The 19,555-nt window shown below is 38.2% G+C and overlaps 1 protein-coding gene across 10 annotated transcripts; it reads left to right on the forward strand.

Moving 5' to 3' along the window:
• Positions 1–828: 828 nt before the first annotated feature.
• On the forward strand, positions 829–16,887 carry LOC120423044 (protein spaetzle-like). Of its 10 annotated transcripts, none has more exons than XM_052706560.1 (7): positions 829–1,027; positions 3,059–3,458; positions 11,271–11,297; positions 12,120–12,326; positions 12,519–12,762; positions 16,000–16,378; positions 16,447–16,887. In XM_052706560.1, exons 2-7 carry the CDS (start codon positions 3,339–3,341, stop codon positions 16,640–16,642), a joined length of 1,173 nt encoding a protein of 390 aa, XP_052562520.1. In that variant the 5' UTR covers positions 829–1,027; positions 3,059–3,338; the 3' UTR covers positions 16,643–16,887. The 10 variants fall into 10 exon arrangements, with proteins under 10 accessions (XP_052562520.1, XP_052562515.1, XP_052562518.1 ...); XM_052706555.1 differs by having other exon boundaries at positions 829–1,017; positions 2,872–3,458; XM_052706558.1 differs by having other exon boundaries at positions 829–1,017; positions 2,992–3,458.
• The last annotated feature ends 2,668 nt before the right edge of the window (positions 16,888–19,555 follow it).

Raw genomic sequence — 19,555 nt, forward strand, 5'->3', positions numbered from 1 at the left:
TGCTGAGAAAACTCAGTGAGAATGTTGGTCACATACATACATACACACACACATACACACACACATACACACACAGACATTTGTTCAGTTTTCGATTCTGAGTCGATATGTATACATGAAGGTGGGTCTTTGAGCTTTCAATAAAAAGTTTATTGTTTTTAGGGGATTATAGCCTTACCTCAGTGAGGAAGGCAAAAAACCGAAATATTATGTGTTCATGCATCTTAATCTGCAAACAAAGAATTTATTTAGCATTTATTAGAACAGATTTTACAAAAAAAAAATGTGTTTGCGAGAAACAGCGTGTCTTCTAATTTAATCACGTAAATCACCCGCCCTCCCCCCCCCCCCCACACTCCACACACACACACATACACGCACGCGCGCTTGCATCCAAAGAGCGTACACTGGATCGAGAGAATATGTGCCCTTATCAGTCGTTTTGGCGACCAGCGCCACTCACAGATTCCACCAGAACATCAGAACGATCCGTAGTTTTTCAAAAGGTCAAAAGGTTGTAACTGCAAAAATAATATGTATACACTGATTGTATAGTCTGTAGAGACTGAGTGTTTGGGCAAATTATGTTCTATTATGCATAAATGAACCAACAATTTGATTGATGGTTCAGTCTTGAGAACAAATATAAATAATTGAAAAACAAGATCCACTCGGACCTTCCCAAGAACTCCTCCAGATATCAGCACGTGCGCGCACGCGATCGTTGGAACGTCCAGCTGTTGAAATTCTCTCAAGCGCTTCCAGTTTTCAAGCTCAGGATTCTCTCGCTTTCGTCGCGCCGAACTTGTACGATCGATCCGATCAGTCTCGTTCGTGAGCCGGCCGCGATCGGTTGTCGTGTTAAGTCTGTTCCCACCCGTATCGTGTTCGATTCGCGCATCAAGTGTGCTCAAAGTAAACAAGCGGACCTAATCCAACAAGTGTGTTGAGTCGTCGGTGTCACCGTCGTCGTCGTCGAACTCGTCTTTGTAAATTGAGAGCTACTTTACTCGAAAGGTGCCTGAATGTGTGTTGGATTGAAACTTGGATGATCATTAGGGTGACACAAAAGAAAATGCTCAGCGCTCATCACTTCAAGTGATCCCTGTGTAATATTAAGCATACAGGCCTTATATGAAATATAACATAATTTTATTTAGTAATTTTAACCAAAGTTAAACATTGCATAAAATAACCCAATATTTATTTTACACCCAGGCCTTTTGCACGCAGCTGGATTACTACTTTTTTAGCAGTCACAGCAAAAAAAAAGTAGTAATCCAGTTGCGTGTAAAAGGCCTGTGTGCAGAATAAATTTTGCATTATTTTATGAAATTCTGTAATATTACACCCTGAAAAATGTATCAGAATAGGAAACCTACTTTACCGAAATGTTAAGCTCATATATATGTTTTCCCTTTCCATTCTTCATCGGTCTGATGGCCGAGCTGGCTCCGTAGCCAGATCTTACTGTTGGTGCTGTGTTTGAATCCCGTTGATTGCAACTTTTTTTTTGTGTTTACAAAAATTGTACAAGCAGTTTGTAATATATAAGTGTCTTTTTTTTACAAAGGTGTTGTGCATGTGTTTGCATGCGATTTATCCATCAGATTGTTTACTGCTGAGAGTGTTTTTCCTTAATTTCTATTGAATAAATTTAGTGTAACAATTATATTTCAGTCTCGATTAAATCAACTTTTCAAAATTTGAGCCAATTAATATTAGTAGTTTACAAAAAAACAGTTGATGTTTTAATAATATTTAATCTTCTTCTGCTTCTATCTGAAATTTTTAATGTATATAATATTAAAAATTTCAACGGTTTTGTTCGAACGCGATTCAGCTCAATACTGAGCGACGGATCGAGGCGCTTTTTGGCGCGTTGGGTTTGTATAAGTCCAAGGAAGTTTCTTACGCCATAAAGTGACAACTTTGGCCACTCTGGAACCGATTCCAGAAAATCTGCAGACTGTATGGGAAAGGTTGCGTAAAATCAAACTTTGATCACAGGAGGCTGAATAAGCAAACAAGCTGAAAACGTCAACAAGCGAATAAAGACGAAGTTTGTCGGGATTAGCTTGTAATAATATATTTTAGAAAAGATTTGTTTTTATTTGCGTCAACTTTGTCCGTATTTAAAGAGTGACGAGCGGGTATTCCCAGGAAAATATCCATTTTTTAGCCTCTCGATTACCGAGACTTTGGTCAAGACTCCTGGGAATTTGAATACTTATAAATATTGAAGCAAAATTATATAAAGTCAATCAGTGACATCAGATGAGATATATTCCATACATCAGCGATTCTCAACCTTCTTCTAGGCTGGTACCCCCTGCCATGTAAATCAAGTAGGCCCGGTACCCCCGTTGAGAATCGCTGCCATACATAGAATAATATAGCCATTTTAAAGTTCGATTCTAACAATGCTGCTTTGATCTGCCAGTCCAGCTTACAAAAAAAAATTCAGTTACAGCTCAGAAATGATAAAGCAAAGTAACTAGTCAAAGTAAATAGACTTTTCTCCTCAAGATATTCTTTTAATTCTTTAAAAAAAAGGTCAACACATAAATAATTTTGCATAAAAACTAAAATTCCCGGAAAAATTGCAATATTCAATGTATTTTGCATTTAGTCAATGTTTTTTTTCTTGAGTTTCCTTTCAAACTGTGTTGTTTTACAACTTTAAGCTACAAATTCCATTTTATGGTAAAACTTCTGAAAACAAGCAAAAATATGAACAATTGACTGGGAACATTTTACATAATTCCATTCTATGATAAAACTTGTGAAAACAAGCAAAAAAAAATGAAAAAAAGAAGGACTCTGCACTGCAGAGTGATTGATTTATTTTTTTCTCTCTTGTCACCCTAGTGATCACCTTACGAACACACCGATAGGTGCAGGTCGAGCCGGAGATCAGTTGCGACCGGACTGACCGGTATTCACTGATTAAGTGAGAGGCTAATTAGTGCCCATTGCCTCTCGTCGCAGTGTATTCCCAAGACCCGGTCAGTTTAGTCACCGTTGTGTTCTGATGGACTGTATTTACCGTTGATAGGCAGTAGCTTGTGTTGGATGGTATTTGTACTACACTAGTCGACCTAGTCTAAGTACGACGCATATTGCTGCTCGGCAGTCCTCGACGATGTGTTTGGAATAAAAGTTTCGAAATTTAGCTGTAAAAGTGGTGCGAAAATGTGCGATGTGATGTCACCCTCTGCCAGTGTCCAGTGACTTGTGGCACAAAATCAAAATAAAACTGAAGAAAGTGAAACATTTGCTGTGGAAGGGATAGGATAGTTGTTTGTGTGGAGTGTTACGGGTCGTCCCCGGACTAGATGACAAAGGAAAAGGAAGAACCCGCGACGATGGTCCGGGGTGTCCCGTGGGCACTCTGGCTATCATCCGGGCTGGTGATAGCCCTGCTTCTCTTCAGTACGGTCATGCTGATGGTCACGGTAAGATGCAGCACCTCATCTCATTCTCATAACAGAATAATATTTGAGTAATTCTTATCAAGCGCATTTGTGTCGGGATTTCCCGTCCGTCCCGGCCTGGACACAACTCAACCGTTCACAAACAGTGTATAGTTGGAAGTTCGTGTTTAGACCTCCTAACGAAATCTCTTTCAACCTCTAAACAACACGATCCGACCGTAAAATTTCTCAATCCGGTCTGGGTCAAGCAGCATCAGGAACATCGTCCTACGAGCAACCTGTCAACAATTAAAAAGCATTATTTTCTGTTTTAAACTTGGTGTTGTTAGGGGATGGGATTTCCATAGATTGACGACGACGACCACTACAAACTTATCGTCGACGTCAGTTTTCGACAATGACCGTGACGCACCACGTATACTTTAGAAACACTCAGTTGTATAGAATAGTCATCACATTTAGCTACCGCATGAACCTGAAGAGCAAAATGCCAAAAATTAAACATTCCTCTTGTATCAGTTTGTAAATTTGTGCAGTATATAACTGCAACGTTAAAAACATCGAATATTTCTAGCTCTAGTTCAAGATTATAAATTTATGTGGAAAATTAGATTAAGATTGAAGATAAAGCCAAAATGGTATATTCAACATTACCATGTGTTGAAAAGTTCATTATAGCACTAATGTGAATGCTGAAAAATCCTATTTTTTGCAATACCGTTTCCTGTCATTCTTGAACGACGAAATAGCCTACTTTTCTGTACCAAAAATAACAGAATCGAATAGCAACACTTTTCAGCACTTGTTTCGAAAAGTAACACTTTTCAACTTTTTTTTTTGGATTTAAACGATTTATTGACAAAATACATGAAAATTTGACTTAAAATTTCACTCAATGGGTGTTTTCAGAATTCCAAAAAATGTTGTATGGAACTCGTTGCAAAATTTGATTTTTTCAGCACTCGTGCAAAATTGAAAAATTATTCTAAATTTAAAAGAAAAAAATTAAAAGTCATGTAAAAGTTTTGTAAAATTTACTTAAAATTGCATGCCATGATTACGTTTATGCTGTCGTAAAGCATTCCTCTAAATATATTTTATTCACAGTCAATAGTCAATAATCGATTATCCGAAGACCTTGGAAAAATTTCACTTCGGAATAGAAAAGAAACAGAAGTTTCTTTGAATCCTTCGGACCGCTTCGGACCATCGAACTTTGACTAATCGAAACTTTGGATAACACAACTCGAAACGTTTGAGGTTGACGTCAACAAATGCTTCAGTTTCGTCAAGGAATGACAGATTTGGGCTCCCTAAGCCCGCTCTAATCGACATAATTGAATTATAGTGAACTTTCTGCCATTTTTTTTTTTTTTTTTGTAAAAATGATATGGAATCATCTTAAGCGTGTTCAGGGAGCCCAATTCTCTCATACCTTAAACAAACTGAAGCTGACTGACATCAATTTCAGAATTTTAAGAATTTTAAGAGTTGAAGTTCGTGGACTAGTTGAAAAACATATTTATTTTGCAACGGAGTGTAAAAAGTTCCAAAAGCAAACACCAAAGGGGAGACGTACTGTCGTCAAAGCTGCACACCATCATTGAAGGAGCCAGAAGCACTATTTTTGGAACGATAAATCACGCACGGAACAACTTTGCACAAGTGTTTCGTTCGCTTTCTGTTGCAGTTGGTTTGTTTTACGCATTTTAGATACTTTGATCGGTTCGCTTGTGATAACACGTAATCACACTAAAGTTTAAAATAAATACAGTTTAATGCAGCCCGAATTCTTCCGAATCTAAATTACGTGTTATTTGTCTGCACCCTCAAGCGATTAGTAACTACTCGAGCAAAGTATTGATTAGATTTGTTTATATTATGATGTCACTGTCAAGTTTTGTAATCAGTGGGAAACCATCTATTCTAGGCTTGATAGACGTTTGCTTTCTAGCGTTAAAAGTACTTCAGTGTGCATTACTTCATAACCGGTAACAAGAGAATATTTAGAATAGTTTTGAGCTGGTCAATGTTATAATGACTACAAATCAAACAACCAAATTCCACCTTTTAACTGGCACTTGAAGAAATGTGTACATAAAGCTGGTTTAAAATCCAACACTATCCAGTGTTGTGCCGAAAATCAAATTTAGTTTTAAATGTTGAATCTTTCGAAGGACTGTTCCAAATTCCTTAAAAATGTCCGGATGTTTAAACCTTAAAACTATTCGAAACTTTCTCAAATGTATTATGTCCAACTCAATACGATACAAATTGATCTCACCTTTGTGCCTTTTAGAGTCTTCACACTTTGTTGTGACTTGCTGCCGAAAACCTGTTTTTCTACATTTCGGGGGAACCCCCTTGAGCGTGCGTTCACCACATTGCGTCCTCAGATGCATATCATATTCATTCGATTTCATACTGTTTCTTATTCAATATTCCAGAACAGAAACAGAATCATAACTCATAGAATAATGAGAGCTACCTTGTCGAGTTGCTATTCCAAAAGATGCATTGGTATTTGTCACAATGGAATTCCGTTGGTATGAAATTAAAGAATGATGCAACCCTCTTACGAATACTGGTATTAAACGTGTTTTTAACTAGAAGTCTACTCCGTCCATTTGGTTATTATCATTGCCAGACCAACAGGGTTTTACTGTAGCTTGTAAAAGAACTTCATTGAGGTGCAAAGTTAATTTGTTTGGATTAGCCAGCTAACGACAACGAACGCAGTGTTTTGTTAGTGTGTTAGTCAGGTGGTATAATTTATGTAGGTGCACGATCTGCTCCAGTCACCGGTGCTCAAGCGATGCCACTGAGAGTGAATTTGAATAATAATTGACTGATTGAAATTCTCCTGCTACGTTGTTTGAGGAGGGCAAGTTATTATCCAGCATTTGTGGGAATTTTCGGATGGATGTCAAAAAATCCCCGCTAAAGTAGCTCGTTTATACTGCAATGTGGCTATTTATAGAAAGCAAATATCTGTTGGGTTTGTCTAACAACCTGCTCTTTACTCTTTACTCTTTACTCTTTACTCTTTACTCTTTACTCTTTACTCTTTACTCTTTACTCTTTACTCTTTACTCTTTACTCTTTACTCTTTACTCTTTACTCTTTACTCTTTACTCTTTACTCTTTACTCTTTACTCTTTACTCTTTACTCTTTACTCTTTACTCTTTACTCTTTACTCTTTACTCTTTACTCTTTACTCTTTACTCTTTACTCTTTACTCTTTACTCTTTACTCTTTACTCTTTACTCTTTACTCTTTACTCTTTACTCTTTACTCTTTACTCTTTACTCTTTACTCTTTACTCTTTACTCTTTACTCTTTACTCTTTACTCTTTACTCTTTACTCTTTACTCTTTACTCTTTACTCTTTACTCTTTACTCTTTACTCTTTACTCTTTACTCTTTACTCTTTACTCTTTACTCTTTACTCTTTACTCTTTACTCTTTACTCTTTACTCTTTACTCTTTACTCTTTACTCTTTACTCTTTACTCTTTACTCTTTACTCTTTACTCTTTACTCTTTACTCTTTACTCTTTACTCTTTACTCTTTACTCTTTACTCTTTACTCTTTACTCTTTACTCTTTACTCTTTACTCTTTACTCTTTACTCTTTATTCTTTACTCTTTACTCTTCACTCTTTACTCTTTACTCTTTACTCTTTACTCTTTACTCTTTACTCTTTACTCTTTGACTATTACTTTTTTAAGGGAAAATTATCGTTACTCCCGTTCTGTTGAAAAATAATAATCACAATTGCGGATCTGATTGCTCTTTTTAGTTTGCGTGAGAGAGCTCTATTTCCGGACATGACTGCAATCTCAAATTTAGCGCAACATTCAGCGTTTGATTGATAGCAGAACGTTGTTGCTTGAATTGGTGGAAATTTCGTATCACGCTCACTACACACACGATAGCTGTTGACGTCATTGTGGTTTTCCGGATTGTGCGGTTCCGATGGGTTCGTGCCCCGTCGAATCTAGACCAGTGGTCAGTTTGTTGTTTAGAAGTTCAGATTGACTGAGCCAGATAACTTTGTAAGTGTTGAACATATGAAATGAGTCATTGTTTTATTCGGCATTGTTGGCTGTCAGAGTCATTTACGATTGCGCACAATAATGCAATCGTGCTTGTTACCTTTTGGGTGAAGGCTTTTAAAACAAAAAAACGTTACTTTAAACCACCTCAGTGATTGGTGCCTTCCTCCTAAAATAAATTGAAAAAGTTTTCTGCTTGTATTCAGTTGCGCCTGAATACATGAAACAAAAAGCGTTACTTACGTTTCTGCCATAAAAAGCCATAATATTAAGAAAGCTTGGGCTAACGAAGCCGATTCCATAAAGCTGCCTCAGCTGGATCTGTAGCAATTTCAACCCTTTTTTGTTCCGTCAAAATTATGTTTTAGCACAATTGCTCATAACTTTTGATAGCGTTATCAGATCTTCAATCTTTTGGGCTCGTTGGAACAGTCTTTCGATTACCTATCCAACGATGGTTCGTATGATAGATCCGGACAACTTTTACATCAACATTTTTGAGATCCGGCCTCAAAAAAGTGTGTAAATAACACTTAAGTGACCATAACTTTTGATAGGATTGTCAGATCTTTAATATTTTGGACGCGTTGGAAAGGGCTTTTCAATACCTTTCTAAAAATGTATAGCATGAGATGTTTTCTTACAAAAACCACCCTTTTTACAATCTTCCGGACATTAGTCAAAATCGATTTTTAAAGATAACTTTTGAAGTACTTAACTAAACATCACCATTTATAAATAGTGACTTAGGGGACCTCAAGACCGATCGAATGATGCCGAAACGGACAAAATCGGTTCTGCCAGTTCCGAGATAATCGAGTGCAATTATTTTGATCAACATCCAACCACCCGCACAGACATTTGCTCAGAATTTGATTCTGAGTCGATATGTATACACGAAGGTGGGTCTGGAAGGTCAAAGTAAGGCTTCATCCATAAAGTACGTCACGCTAAAATCAGCCAAAATGTACCCCCCCACCCCCCCTTTGTCACGCTTTTCTTATGCTTATAACATGCAATGTCACACTTGCTCAGACCCCCCCTCCCCCCCTAGAGCGTGACATACTTTATGGATGACGCCTAAGAAGTTCATTTTTCGAGTGATTTTATAGCCTTTCCTCATTGAGGTGAGGAAGGCAAAAACATAAATTTAAAATCACGAATAACTTGGTTGAAAAAATATAGTCCTTTTCAAAAAATTTCGTGAATTTGCATACAAAAAACACGATTTGGTAATTAACATACAATAATATCCAACAGATTTGAACCACTGAAAATATATTTGTTTGATGCATTTGCCAGGGGACAAAATTTAAACATTAGCAATATTTGGATAAATATTTAAAAAAATTTAGAGCAGTATTTTTGGATAAAATAAACCTAGAGGGAATTGACCTAAACTTGTTTGGTCCACTAATCCTCAATGCCTTATTTTGCTCCTTTCTCTAAATCTCTGCAACTGAATAGCGATTGGAGAGGAGCGCTGTACAGTTTCCTGATCTGAGAACAGAGTAAAAAACTGAAGACAAAGTGGACAGCGTTAGCACGCCACCGGCTAAATTACCGCCGTTTATCACTCTTTCAATTACTTTCAGTCGATGTCTTCCAGCTTGAAGGATGTCATAAAGTCAGTGACTGCAACAGTTTGTGTGGTTTTGCTGCTGGCTTCTGGTTTCCGGAAGGAATTTAATTATGTTATGTCTGAAATACTTTTTTTTTCAAATGATTTAAAACATAAAGAATATTTTCGTTAAATGGTGTTTCTTCAAAACTATGTCACCTGCATAGTTAAACTCTCTGTTTCATTTTACATCATTTGTCAATTTCCACAAAAAAAAACAAGTCACACCACATGTATCGTATTTATACGAGCGTCCAATTCAACACCGCTAATAAATATCAATGAAACATAAAGCCTCCGCCAGCACCATTTTGCAAACAAGTCTCGACGCCCGATTTCCATGCCATTAGCTGCTTTATGTGTTACACAGTTTCAGAACCATAACAGTCCTGGGGGTGAGTGGGCTGTTGAACCATATTCCAAGTGGCATCATTTTCCGAAGCCTCGTTCTGCTTTCACCAGCTGATTTTACAAGGCTTGCCAGTTTCGCTACTCACGAGGAAAGAATCTTCAAAAAGGTGCCATAATGAGGGATCGGTCTTAGCAACGATGTAACAGAGGCCCTGCCCTGAGATTGTTGTAGGGTGTTAGATGTTTTTTTTATCTTGCGAAATTGAAATTAAAATTATATTTTTGCAATTCCGTCGAGAAACTTCCTATCATTCTCGAACGACGATATAGTCAACTTTTCTCTATCAAAAACAACAGAATTAAAAAGAAGGTAATTCTTTTTCGATAAGTTAACATTTTAAGGCGCCCAACCCACCAATGGCTCCAGGTAATACTTTGGCGATACACCGACTAAAAAGTTATACTTTTCAGCACTGAAATGGATGCTGAAAAGTTGAACTTTTAAGAACTTGTATCTAAAAGTAAAAAATAAAAAAAATGAAAGATCAAGTTACGTTCTCAACCTTTCAATGAAAAAAGTTTTTGAAATGCATTTTACACTAGTTCAGTTAATTTGCAATTATTAGCCCACCGGAGGTCGCGTACGTGTACTTTGTACACAGTTTGTAAGGGCACTTGTAAGAAAGGCGAAAACACGCGACTTCCCGAAGGTTAGTTTAAACAAAAATGTAAGATTTGGCGAGACAAAAAAATGTTAGCAAATTTTTTTTGCGGTTCTGCAAATGGAAAATTTTCGAAAAATCAATGGATGTATGAATAAACCCAAACATGCTTAAAAATGATTTTAAACGCAGGAGAATGCATTTCAAATATAGCACTTGCATTTCCATTGAAATTTTGAAGTTTTTTGAAAAAAAGGGAATGGATTTTTTTTAAGTATTTCTACCAACCTTATATGAAATTCAAAAGAATAAAATGTTTAATGCATTGCAAACCCTGTACAATTATTTGAGAGTCTAACACGAGAAAAAAAATGTTTCCTTTACTTCCGGAAAAAATCCGAGCTGAGTTCCTTTTCAATACCTAATTGAGGTTCAGGACACTTGGCTGGTGTTTTCTTCACCGTTTGCAATCCAAGAGGTATCAAGCCATATTCACATATGGTTCTAGAAATTTATGGCTATTGGCCAAACTGTCGTCGTCGTCTTCCTCGACTCCAGTGGTGGTGCACAAAGGTAAACCTGGCCGCCCTGGGAGGACACCAGAAAAAAGAGTAGCACCGCGCCATCCAACACAGGACATAAATCTCAGGTTCGCTCCAAGTTTGCTACATTTCTACGAGGACATAGAGCCACTTTTAATGATCATTAATATGAATTCTCCAAGCGCCACCCAACTCTGGCATGTGTTAGCTCAGGGGACTTTGCATACATGTTGGCTTTGGCACCAGCCAGCGGCACCGCGAAAGTGCACACATTTTGCAGCTGCATCAGCTGCAATCGCACGCGACTGCTGTGCTGCAGTAACATTAAATTATCAGCGGGTGAAACCGAAGAAAAGGCAGTCGGTGCAAGTGTGGTGTGGATCTTAGGAAAGGATAACGTTTGCCACGCGTTCCTGGGGACAAAGTACGCGAGCAGAAAAAAACTAATAATAAGTTTTTTTCCGAGAACTTTGATCATGTGTACTTTATGTCCCGCATGTGAAACTTTAAATTATACTTTATCAGATTTTATAAACCAGCATGAAAACTTATGATTTCTTTTTTTATTTCATGTAAACATCGTGATCTCGTGATCTAGATGTACTCCGGAGTCGCTTGCTCAAAGGTAAATTGTTATATTATTTTATAATTAGTAGAACTTCCATGAAAAATAATAACAACAAAAATCCTGAAATTAACAACAATCTTGAAATTCGATATTAATTCAAAATTAGACCATTTTTAGTGTAAGTCGAATGAAAACTTTATTCAAAATTCAAGATTCTTAAAACCAGAAATAATAGGATACAATTTAATTTAAAGGCTTGTGTGATCTTTCATCTTTTGTACAAGGCAGTACAAGAGCCCAAGAGAGCAAACAAGCTAGAATTTGTGATTTTCAATTTTCCAATAAAACAATATATAATTTAGTTCAAAAAAATTAAACCATCAGCTAAACCCTTCATTTCATATTGTAAATAAAGAAAAAACAACAAAAAATCTGCTTAAAACGTCTACAATCGTCATCATCGTTTTTCTGATAACACATTGTAATTATTATCATTAGTTAAAAATTTATTGACCATTTCATAAACTTGAGGTTTGTATAAATGTTGTGGGAAAACGTCTGAATGCATAAATTAAAAAGCATCTTTGGATCTACAGCGTTCTTCCTGGTACAACAAAAGAAAGGTACAGGTAGAACGGAAGTTTTACATTTTATTTCGGAATCATTTTTTTTTAATTATTTTTTATTGCTAAACAGATTCTTAAACATTTGGGATGATTGGTCAAAACTTAATTGAAGTAATAACGTACAACATCTAGATGGTTCGACTTTATTATTCTATTTCTTTTTAATCTACTTGTTATTTAAAAAGAAACATCTATCCCAAAAGCAAACATTAATTGCTTACCTGATTGATGTTTTTTTCCTATTTACATTCAGCCAACAGATTCCACATCAGAGTTCCAGCCTCTGGTGCGGCAACGATCCACAACCACCGTGAGCGACGACCCATCCGATACGGCCACCGACGAGGAGGTGCAGCAGAAAATCTCCGAGTTGTTCAAACGTAAGGGCTATTCCAACCCAGACCCCGATCCGGAGGATCAACTACTTGAGGAGTCCGGCTCTCAGATTGAGGCTAGAATAGTAGGTTTTGCAATGTCCAGCGTTGTTAGATAATTTCCACTCTTTCTGGAAAGTGTAGTGAAGAATTTACAGATCTAGAACCATACAACATTCGAAAATTGTCCGCAAAAGTGACCTTCCTGCTTCAGCACATTTTCCCTGAAAGGTGGATTCCAGATCGAGGCAAATTTTGAGTAATTTTTCCGCGAGCAGGATCCTCCTCGGCGTCGACGAACGCGGCGGCCGCTGCAAAAGATCGGCAAGGACTTTGACGCAAGCCAGTCGTACGTGATCAAGCACGCCAACGGGACGATCACCTACGTCTTTCCCAAGGAGGTTCTGAAGGGAAATGGCAACGCCCAACTGGTGGCCGATACCACTTCAGAGGACAGCAAGAAAGCTGCTGAGGACAACGTCGTGCGGTATCGAAGTAGGAACTGCCTTCGTGGCGATTGTAGTATGAAGTTCTCTAGTTTTGGGTTTTAGTGGGAAATTGGTTGTAGAGATGTTGTTTGGGAGTGTATTAGTATTAGACAAAGACGCTGTAAAATTGCTTTACTAACACATAAAATCATTTTAAAAAAACTCATAAAATCTGTATATTCCCAGTGCGAACGAAAATAATCAACAACGGAACAACATAGCGTCGTTAACAAAAAATGATATAATTTATTTTTCATAAATACTGAGACCTGGTTAGGATCGAGTCGGCTTTTGTAATTACATTTTACTTAAAGCTAAGAGTAATTACAGAGGATCTTGTGTGTAAATGTTAGTGGAAGGGTAGCCGATTGTGCTATAAATTTATAATCTCTTATTTTTAATTTTGGATGTTACCACCGCCATATTTGCTCGATTGAACAATTCTTGATCACTTTGGAGAAGTTAGAAGTTTAGGTGTAAAGACCCATCATAAACTAAGTAAAAATCCTAAATAAAAGTTTTGAGAAGACTCAGGTAAATCGAGTATGGACTGTAAAGCCCATGATCAGATGAATGTCTCAAATGCTACAGCAATTTCAGAAAAAAAAAACAAAGGTAAAATGTCCCATCTATGAAGCAATACTGTAGTATGTAAAAAAGTATTTACACCCCTTGGGCACTATGCACATTTTGTGATGAAACATGTAAACAATTTAATGTTGACAGAAACCTAGTAATACGTTTTGTTCAGAAACTCATGCCGAACATTTTGTTACAAAAAGCTCATGAAAAGATGATTTCAATAAAAACTTTTATAACAAATACTATTACAAAAATTAAAAAAAAAGTGCTAAAAAAGTTGGTACACCTTTCGAAAAATTAACATAAATAATGTTATTAGTTGATAAATCACCATAAATCCAGTCTTCCAACTCCAAATAGGCATTCTTGACTGATTAAAAAAATAATTTGGATTGAATATAAAGTTTACTAACTACTTAGTATAAAAGTTTATATAACTCTGGAAATTCTATATTAAACTTATCTGAACTTTATTTTGCAAACTTTTTATATAATTAAATGTCAATATATTACCATAGAATTGCTAAATAAACATTTTAGGGTGGGTATAGCACCGTTTTGGGGGTCTTTGTATCGCTAGAATAGATTTTTCGTTGGAATTTCGTACCAACCCGGAATTACGTCGTCGGAAAATAAGCTGGCATCCGAACCGGTCCACGATTCACAAGTCAACCTATGTGACATCGGAAAGGGCATTAAATTTCCGATCTTTTGATACCCAGACATCTAGGTTTTCTATAAAACCCACGTTTTTAAATACCTGAGCAAAAAGTAAGTTTGATCCACGAGAACAAAAATTACGAAAGTCCATACATTTTTGGCAGGTTGCTCAAACGAAACCATAACAACGTTTTTACCTAGGTATTTAAAATCGTGGGTTTTATAGAAAACCTAGATGTTTGGGTATCAAAAGATCGGAAATTTTATGCCCTTTCCGATGCCACATAGGTTGACTTGTAAATCGTGGACCGGTTCGGATGCCGGCGGATTTTCCGACGACGTAATTCTGGGTTGGTACGAAATTCCAACGAAAAATCTATTCTATCGATACAAAACCCCCAAAACGGTGTTATACCCACTCCAAAATGTTTATTTAGCAATTCTATGGTAATATATTGAAATTTAGTTGAGTTAACAGTTTGCAAAATTAAGTTCAGATAAGTTTTATATAGAATTTCCAGAGTTATATAAACTTTTATACTAAGTAGTTAGTAAACTTTATATTCAATCCAAATTATTATTTTAATCAGTCAAGGATGCCTGTTTGGAGTTCGGAGACTGGATTAATTGTGATTTGTTAACAAAAAACTTTATTTATGTAAATTTTTCGAAAGGTGTACAAACTTTTTTTGCACCTTTTTTTATTTTTGTAATAGTATTTGTTATATAACTTTTTATAGAAAATATCTTTTCATGAGCTTTTTGTGGCAAAATGTTCGGCATGAGTTTCTGAACAAAACGTAGTACTAGGTTTCTCTCAAACTTTAAATTGTTACATGTTTCATCACAAAATGTGCATAGTACCCAAGGGGTGTAAATACTTTTTTTACATACTGTATCTTTCGCGAAAAAATGTTTTATTTAAATTTTGTAAAAGCACTGTACATTTTGAGCTATTGCCTTCCTTACCCCTAAAATATTTATAATCCGACAATGTCTGAAAATATGAGCATTTCAATGATAAATATTCACTCCGAGGCCTTAGATATTCTGACGAAAACAACTTACATCATGTGACCCATCGTTGAATGCGTAATCAAATAAACTATCCAACGAGTCCAAAAGATTGATGATCTGATAACGAAAAGTTATGAGTCTTAGATCATCTTAAGCAACCATGCGCATCCACGTTTATCTAAGAAGATAACAAAAATTGCTAGGTTGCTAGTAAAAAGGTACGCATTGTTGCCTAAAATGATTTAATAGCATTTATACCAAAATTTTCAATTTTATTTATTGGCAGAGAATTCATAAATATTCAATTCAGCGTGTTCAAGGGGCCCAATTCTTTCATACTTTGACGAAACTGAAACGTTTACTTACACCACCTCAGAAATGTCGAGTTGTGTAATCATCGAAAATGTTTTGAGTGCACAGCTGACTGTCATACTTGAAGCGCACTTTATGGAAACAAGCAGTTCTGGTTCTCACGGTATCGCTGAACTGCAGAAACGAAATTTACGTTTATATTATTAGAAGATTTTCATGTTATATCAAACAGCGCCAAACATTTTCTTTAAGTTTTTCAATTATAAATCAAGTAATGTTGATATTTTGTTTGAAAAACATTTGAAGCAGTTTAAGTTTTTTTACTGTCAGAACAACGAATCAAAAATAAATAAAATCCTTATAATGAAAGTTGCGCTTACGTCAAGCCACCCTAAATCCCTTAAAAGTAATGGTCACTGGCCAATTCATATAATAATGTACTAACATTAGCTTTATTGCATGCATCTACTGTATACGACTATTTATATAATATGGATATTACATCCTGTAAATTTTTCACTCCTGATCTAATCAACATTAGCCTAATATCCTACCTAATCTCTGAGTCGGTATTTCCAGTACAGATTTATGTAAGCCTAAGTAACAGATGTTACGTCCATTATTGATTGGTTTAAATACAAATGCAGTCAAAAAGTTCAATTTAGGCTTACATATTGTCCATATTGTGTCCATATTCTAGCGCCCAGTTCCAACTCAAGCGATATTGTCTTTCCCTCCGACTCAGAACCACCAACCTCGGACCAAGTGACGCCGCAGAAGAAAGAATCGTGCAGTCCGGAGTTTCCGATCTGCAACAACGTGGACAACTATCCGCACAACAAGATCAACGACATTGTCGCCAAATACAAGCAGCAGTACGCCGGCGTTTTCGGCGAGGACGTTGTGGTGCCCGAGGGAGACGCACTGGTGACCCGGTTCGATACTTCCAACGATAGACCACTTTGCTATTCCGTAGAGCGGTTGATTCACCCACAGGAGGGCTTCACGAAGGATAAGATAAACTTGACCATAGTCAACACCAAGGAGTACAAACAAGGAGTTCGGGTGGAACTGTGCAGGTAAATTAGGCTTGAAAGTAAATTGTATACCAGTCGCTCAGGATTCAACGATGACTTTTCCATTTCAGTAACCCTGCCCAAACGTGCAACGAGCTCGACGGGCTAATGGGGCAATATAGGACCGAATGCAAACAGCTGTACCACTACCGGACGCTGCTGGCCGTTCATCCCAAAACCGGAGAGCTGTACAAAGAATCGTTCAAACTTCCTTCCTGCTGCAAATGTGTGATAAAACCCCTTACTTTGCTCAGCGATGGCAAATAAGCGCGCTTAAAACCACGTGCGGATGAATCCGCACAAGTTAAAAAAAAAACAAATTCAGGACATCGCGATATTAAACCATTGACAAAAGCTTACAAAGTGCTTTTACTCAGAATGCGTGTTCGCACTAATTGACTAAGTGGCAACCTGAAGTGCTGCGTGTACATTCTCATCAAATCGAATACGCCATAATGTGTAGTTGTTTGCTCTTAAAAATAATATGTAATAAAGTTTGTATTTTATAGTAATGAAGAATCAATGATTCCAGAAAGAAATTTCCCAGTTGAATGAAAACAAACCATTGATTTCAATACGTAAAACTATCATATTCAAAGTTGCACAGTAGCCTTCAAATAACACTTCTCTCATCGTCAGAGGAGACGGAACGACTGAGCAAATTTAGCATTTTGCTAGATGCTGTCAGTTTTTTGTTCGAGTAATGTGAAACTTTTGTGCGCATGGTCGAGAATTTGAATTGCCAGAAAGGGACCGATATTTATTCATTGAAACAGGATGGCATGTGGAAAGGGATGGAAAGTCGTTGTTTACTCATTGTACGAGAAGCAACAGGTGTTTGGGCATTGTGAACTCATATTTTAACCGTATTCAAGCTATCCTTCTACATTGCTGTGCAGAAAAGTGTAAACATTTATGTTCAACAAATTGAGGGAATTACGAGTTATTTTCCTTTCAAACATAGTATGTATACACTTCTTAGAACAACAGCATTCTGTTGCATGTTCCGCTGAGTAAGCTAAGGGAGCGTTTTTTATTACGTAACGCAAAAAAAAAGATTTTGTGCGGTGACGTTTTTTGTCTTAAATTATGTAGAATATTCAGTGAAAGTTTAAGAAAATTCACGGTTTTTTGGTACGTGCCGGAGGATGATAGCTGGATTTGTCCGCACAATGATCCGGATTCAGTTTGTTTGTTTATTTCTCAACAGGCACTTATTGCCCAAATGAACTTAAAAACTAAGACTAAAACTAGAACATTCGTCTTAACACTGATAAAAACTTGGACTTTAACACATCGCGGGACAAACTGACGTCAAAAACAGAGGACACTTTATTGAAGGCTCGCTTCAGTCCGACGATGGCTCCGTTGGCGCTGTAATTGGTACGGCGGAAAGGGATCTGCATGATTGGCGTGTGGCGTAGCTGGCGGGCAGGTGCAGTCAGGGTGATCTTTTCTCGAAGAGAGGGGCAATCGATCCTGTCGGTCAGAACGTCCGAAACTGTCAACGCACGGGCCAGGTCACGACGCAGCTGGAGAGTGTCGAGATGCATGAGCTGGCAGCGGTCTTCGTATGGCGGCAGCTGCTGGGGATTTCTCCAGGGCAGCAGTCTCAGGGCGTATCGGACAAACCTGCGTTGAATTCTCTCTAGCTGATAAACGGCGTTGTTGTAGTGCGGAGTCCAAACCGACGAGCAATATTCGAGCGAGGACCGGACCAACGAGCAGAACAGCGTTTTCAAGCAGTGGATGTCGGTGAAGTGGCGTGTCATACGGATCACCAGACCGAGCTGACGGGATGCTTTGGCAGTTATGAAGGACACGTGTTGCTTGAAGGTCAGTTTAACGTCCAGTATGACACCGAGATCCTTAACGTGATCAACTCTTTCCACTAGTGTGTCGCCAAGATGGTAGTTGAAGAGTATCGGACAGTGCTTCCGGCTAAACGTTATCACCTGGCATTTACCGGGATTTAGGACCATGTGATTCGCCTCACACCAATCAGCGAACTTATCCAGTTCGCGTTGCAGGGCTTCGGCATCTTCGAGACAGTCGATCTTGGCGAACAGTTTGAGGTCGTCTGCGTAGGAAAGATGAGGTCCTCTCAGGGTGAAGTTGGCGTCGTTGAAATAGAACAAGAACACCAACGGACCGAGGTGGCTGCCTTGACCGATTCCAGAGGTAGCGTCGAAACTTTCGGAGAGTGCGTCCTCGATTTTCACCCGCAGCGAGCGTCCCGACAGATACGACCTGAACCATGTCAACAGGCTGCCACAGAATCCGAGCTTCTCGAGTTTGGCGATAGCGATACTGTGGTTAATCTTGTCGAAAGCTGCCGACAAATCTGTATAAACGGCGTCAGTTTGAGAGCGATTGTCGAAGCTATCGATAACGAACTCGATGAAGCACAGCAGATTCGTGGCAGTGGACCGTTTTGGAAAGAATCCATGCTGATCGCTGGATAATTCCTGGCGGCAATGGGCAAATATTGGACCAATCACCACCAACTCGAACAGTTTCGAGGCAGCGCAGAGGGCCGAGATACCTCTGTAGTTCTCGATGTTCCTTCGATCGCCTTTTTTATGCACGGGGAACATGAAGGCCTGCTTCCATGCACACGGGAACTTTCCGGAGGCGAGGGATAGCCGGAACAGGTGCAAGAGGGGCGATACCAGCGCGGACGAACATCGCTTCAGCAGTGTCGAGGGAATTCCGTCCGGTCCAGGGGAGCTGGAATGTTTCAGTTTAGTTATCGCAGCTGATATGGCGTCGTCATCGATGTCAATCATGGGGAGAAATCGAACGCGACGGGGAACGCTGTTGGCAGCAATTTGGATCTCGTCGTCGGTGATATGTTCATTTGTAAAAACACTCGAAAACTTTTTGGCGAACAGCCTGCAGATTTCCGCAGTGCTCTCAGCTTCCTCGTTGGCCAATCGCATGGACGAAGGCAGCCCAGATTCTTTGCGGTTCTCGTCGACGAATTTCCAAAACTTCTTCGGGTTGGCCTTCAGCTCACGCTGCTTCTTGCGCTGGTAGCTTGCCATACAACTGCGACTCAGACGCTGGTATTTGCTGTTCATTCTCAAGTAGTACTCGCGAAGGGAAAGTGTTCCACACCTGGAGAAGATCTTGAAAGCGGCTCGCTTCTGGGTTTTGAGGTTGCAAAGCTCCGGCGTT

The sequence above is a fragment of the Culex pipiens genome, chromosome 1 (assembly GCF_016801865.2).
Source record: "Culex pipiens pallens isolate TS chromosome 1, TS_CPP_V2, whole genome shotgun sequence".
Classification (NCBI taxonomy): domain Eukaryota; kingdom Metazoa; phylum Arthropoda; class Insecta; order Diptera; family Culicidae; genus Culex; species Culex pipiens.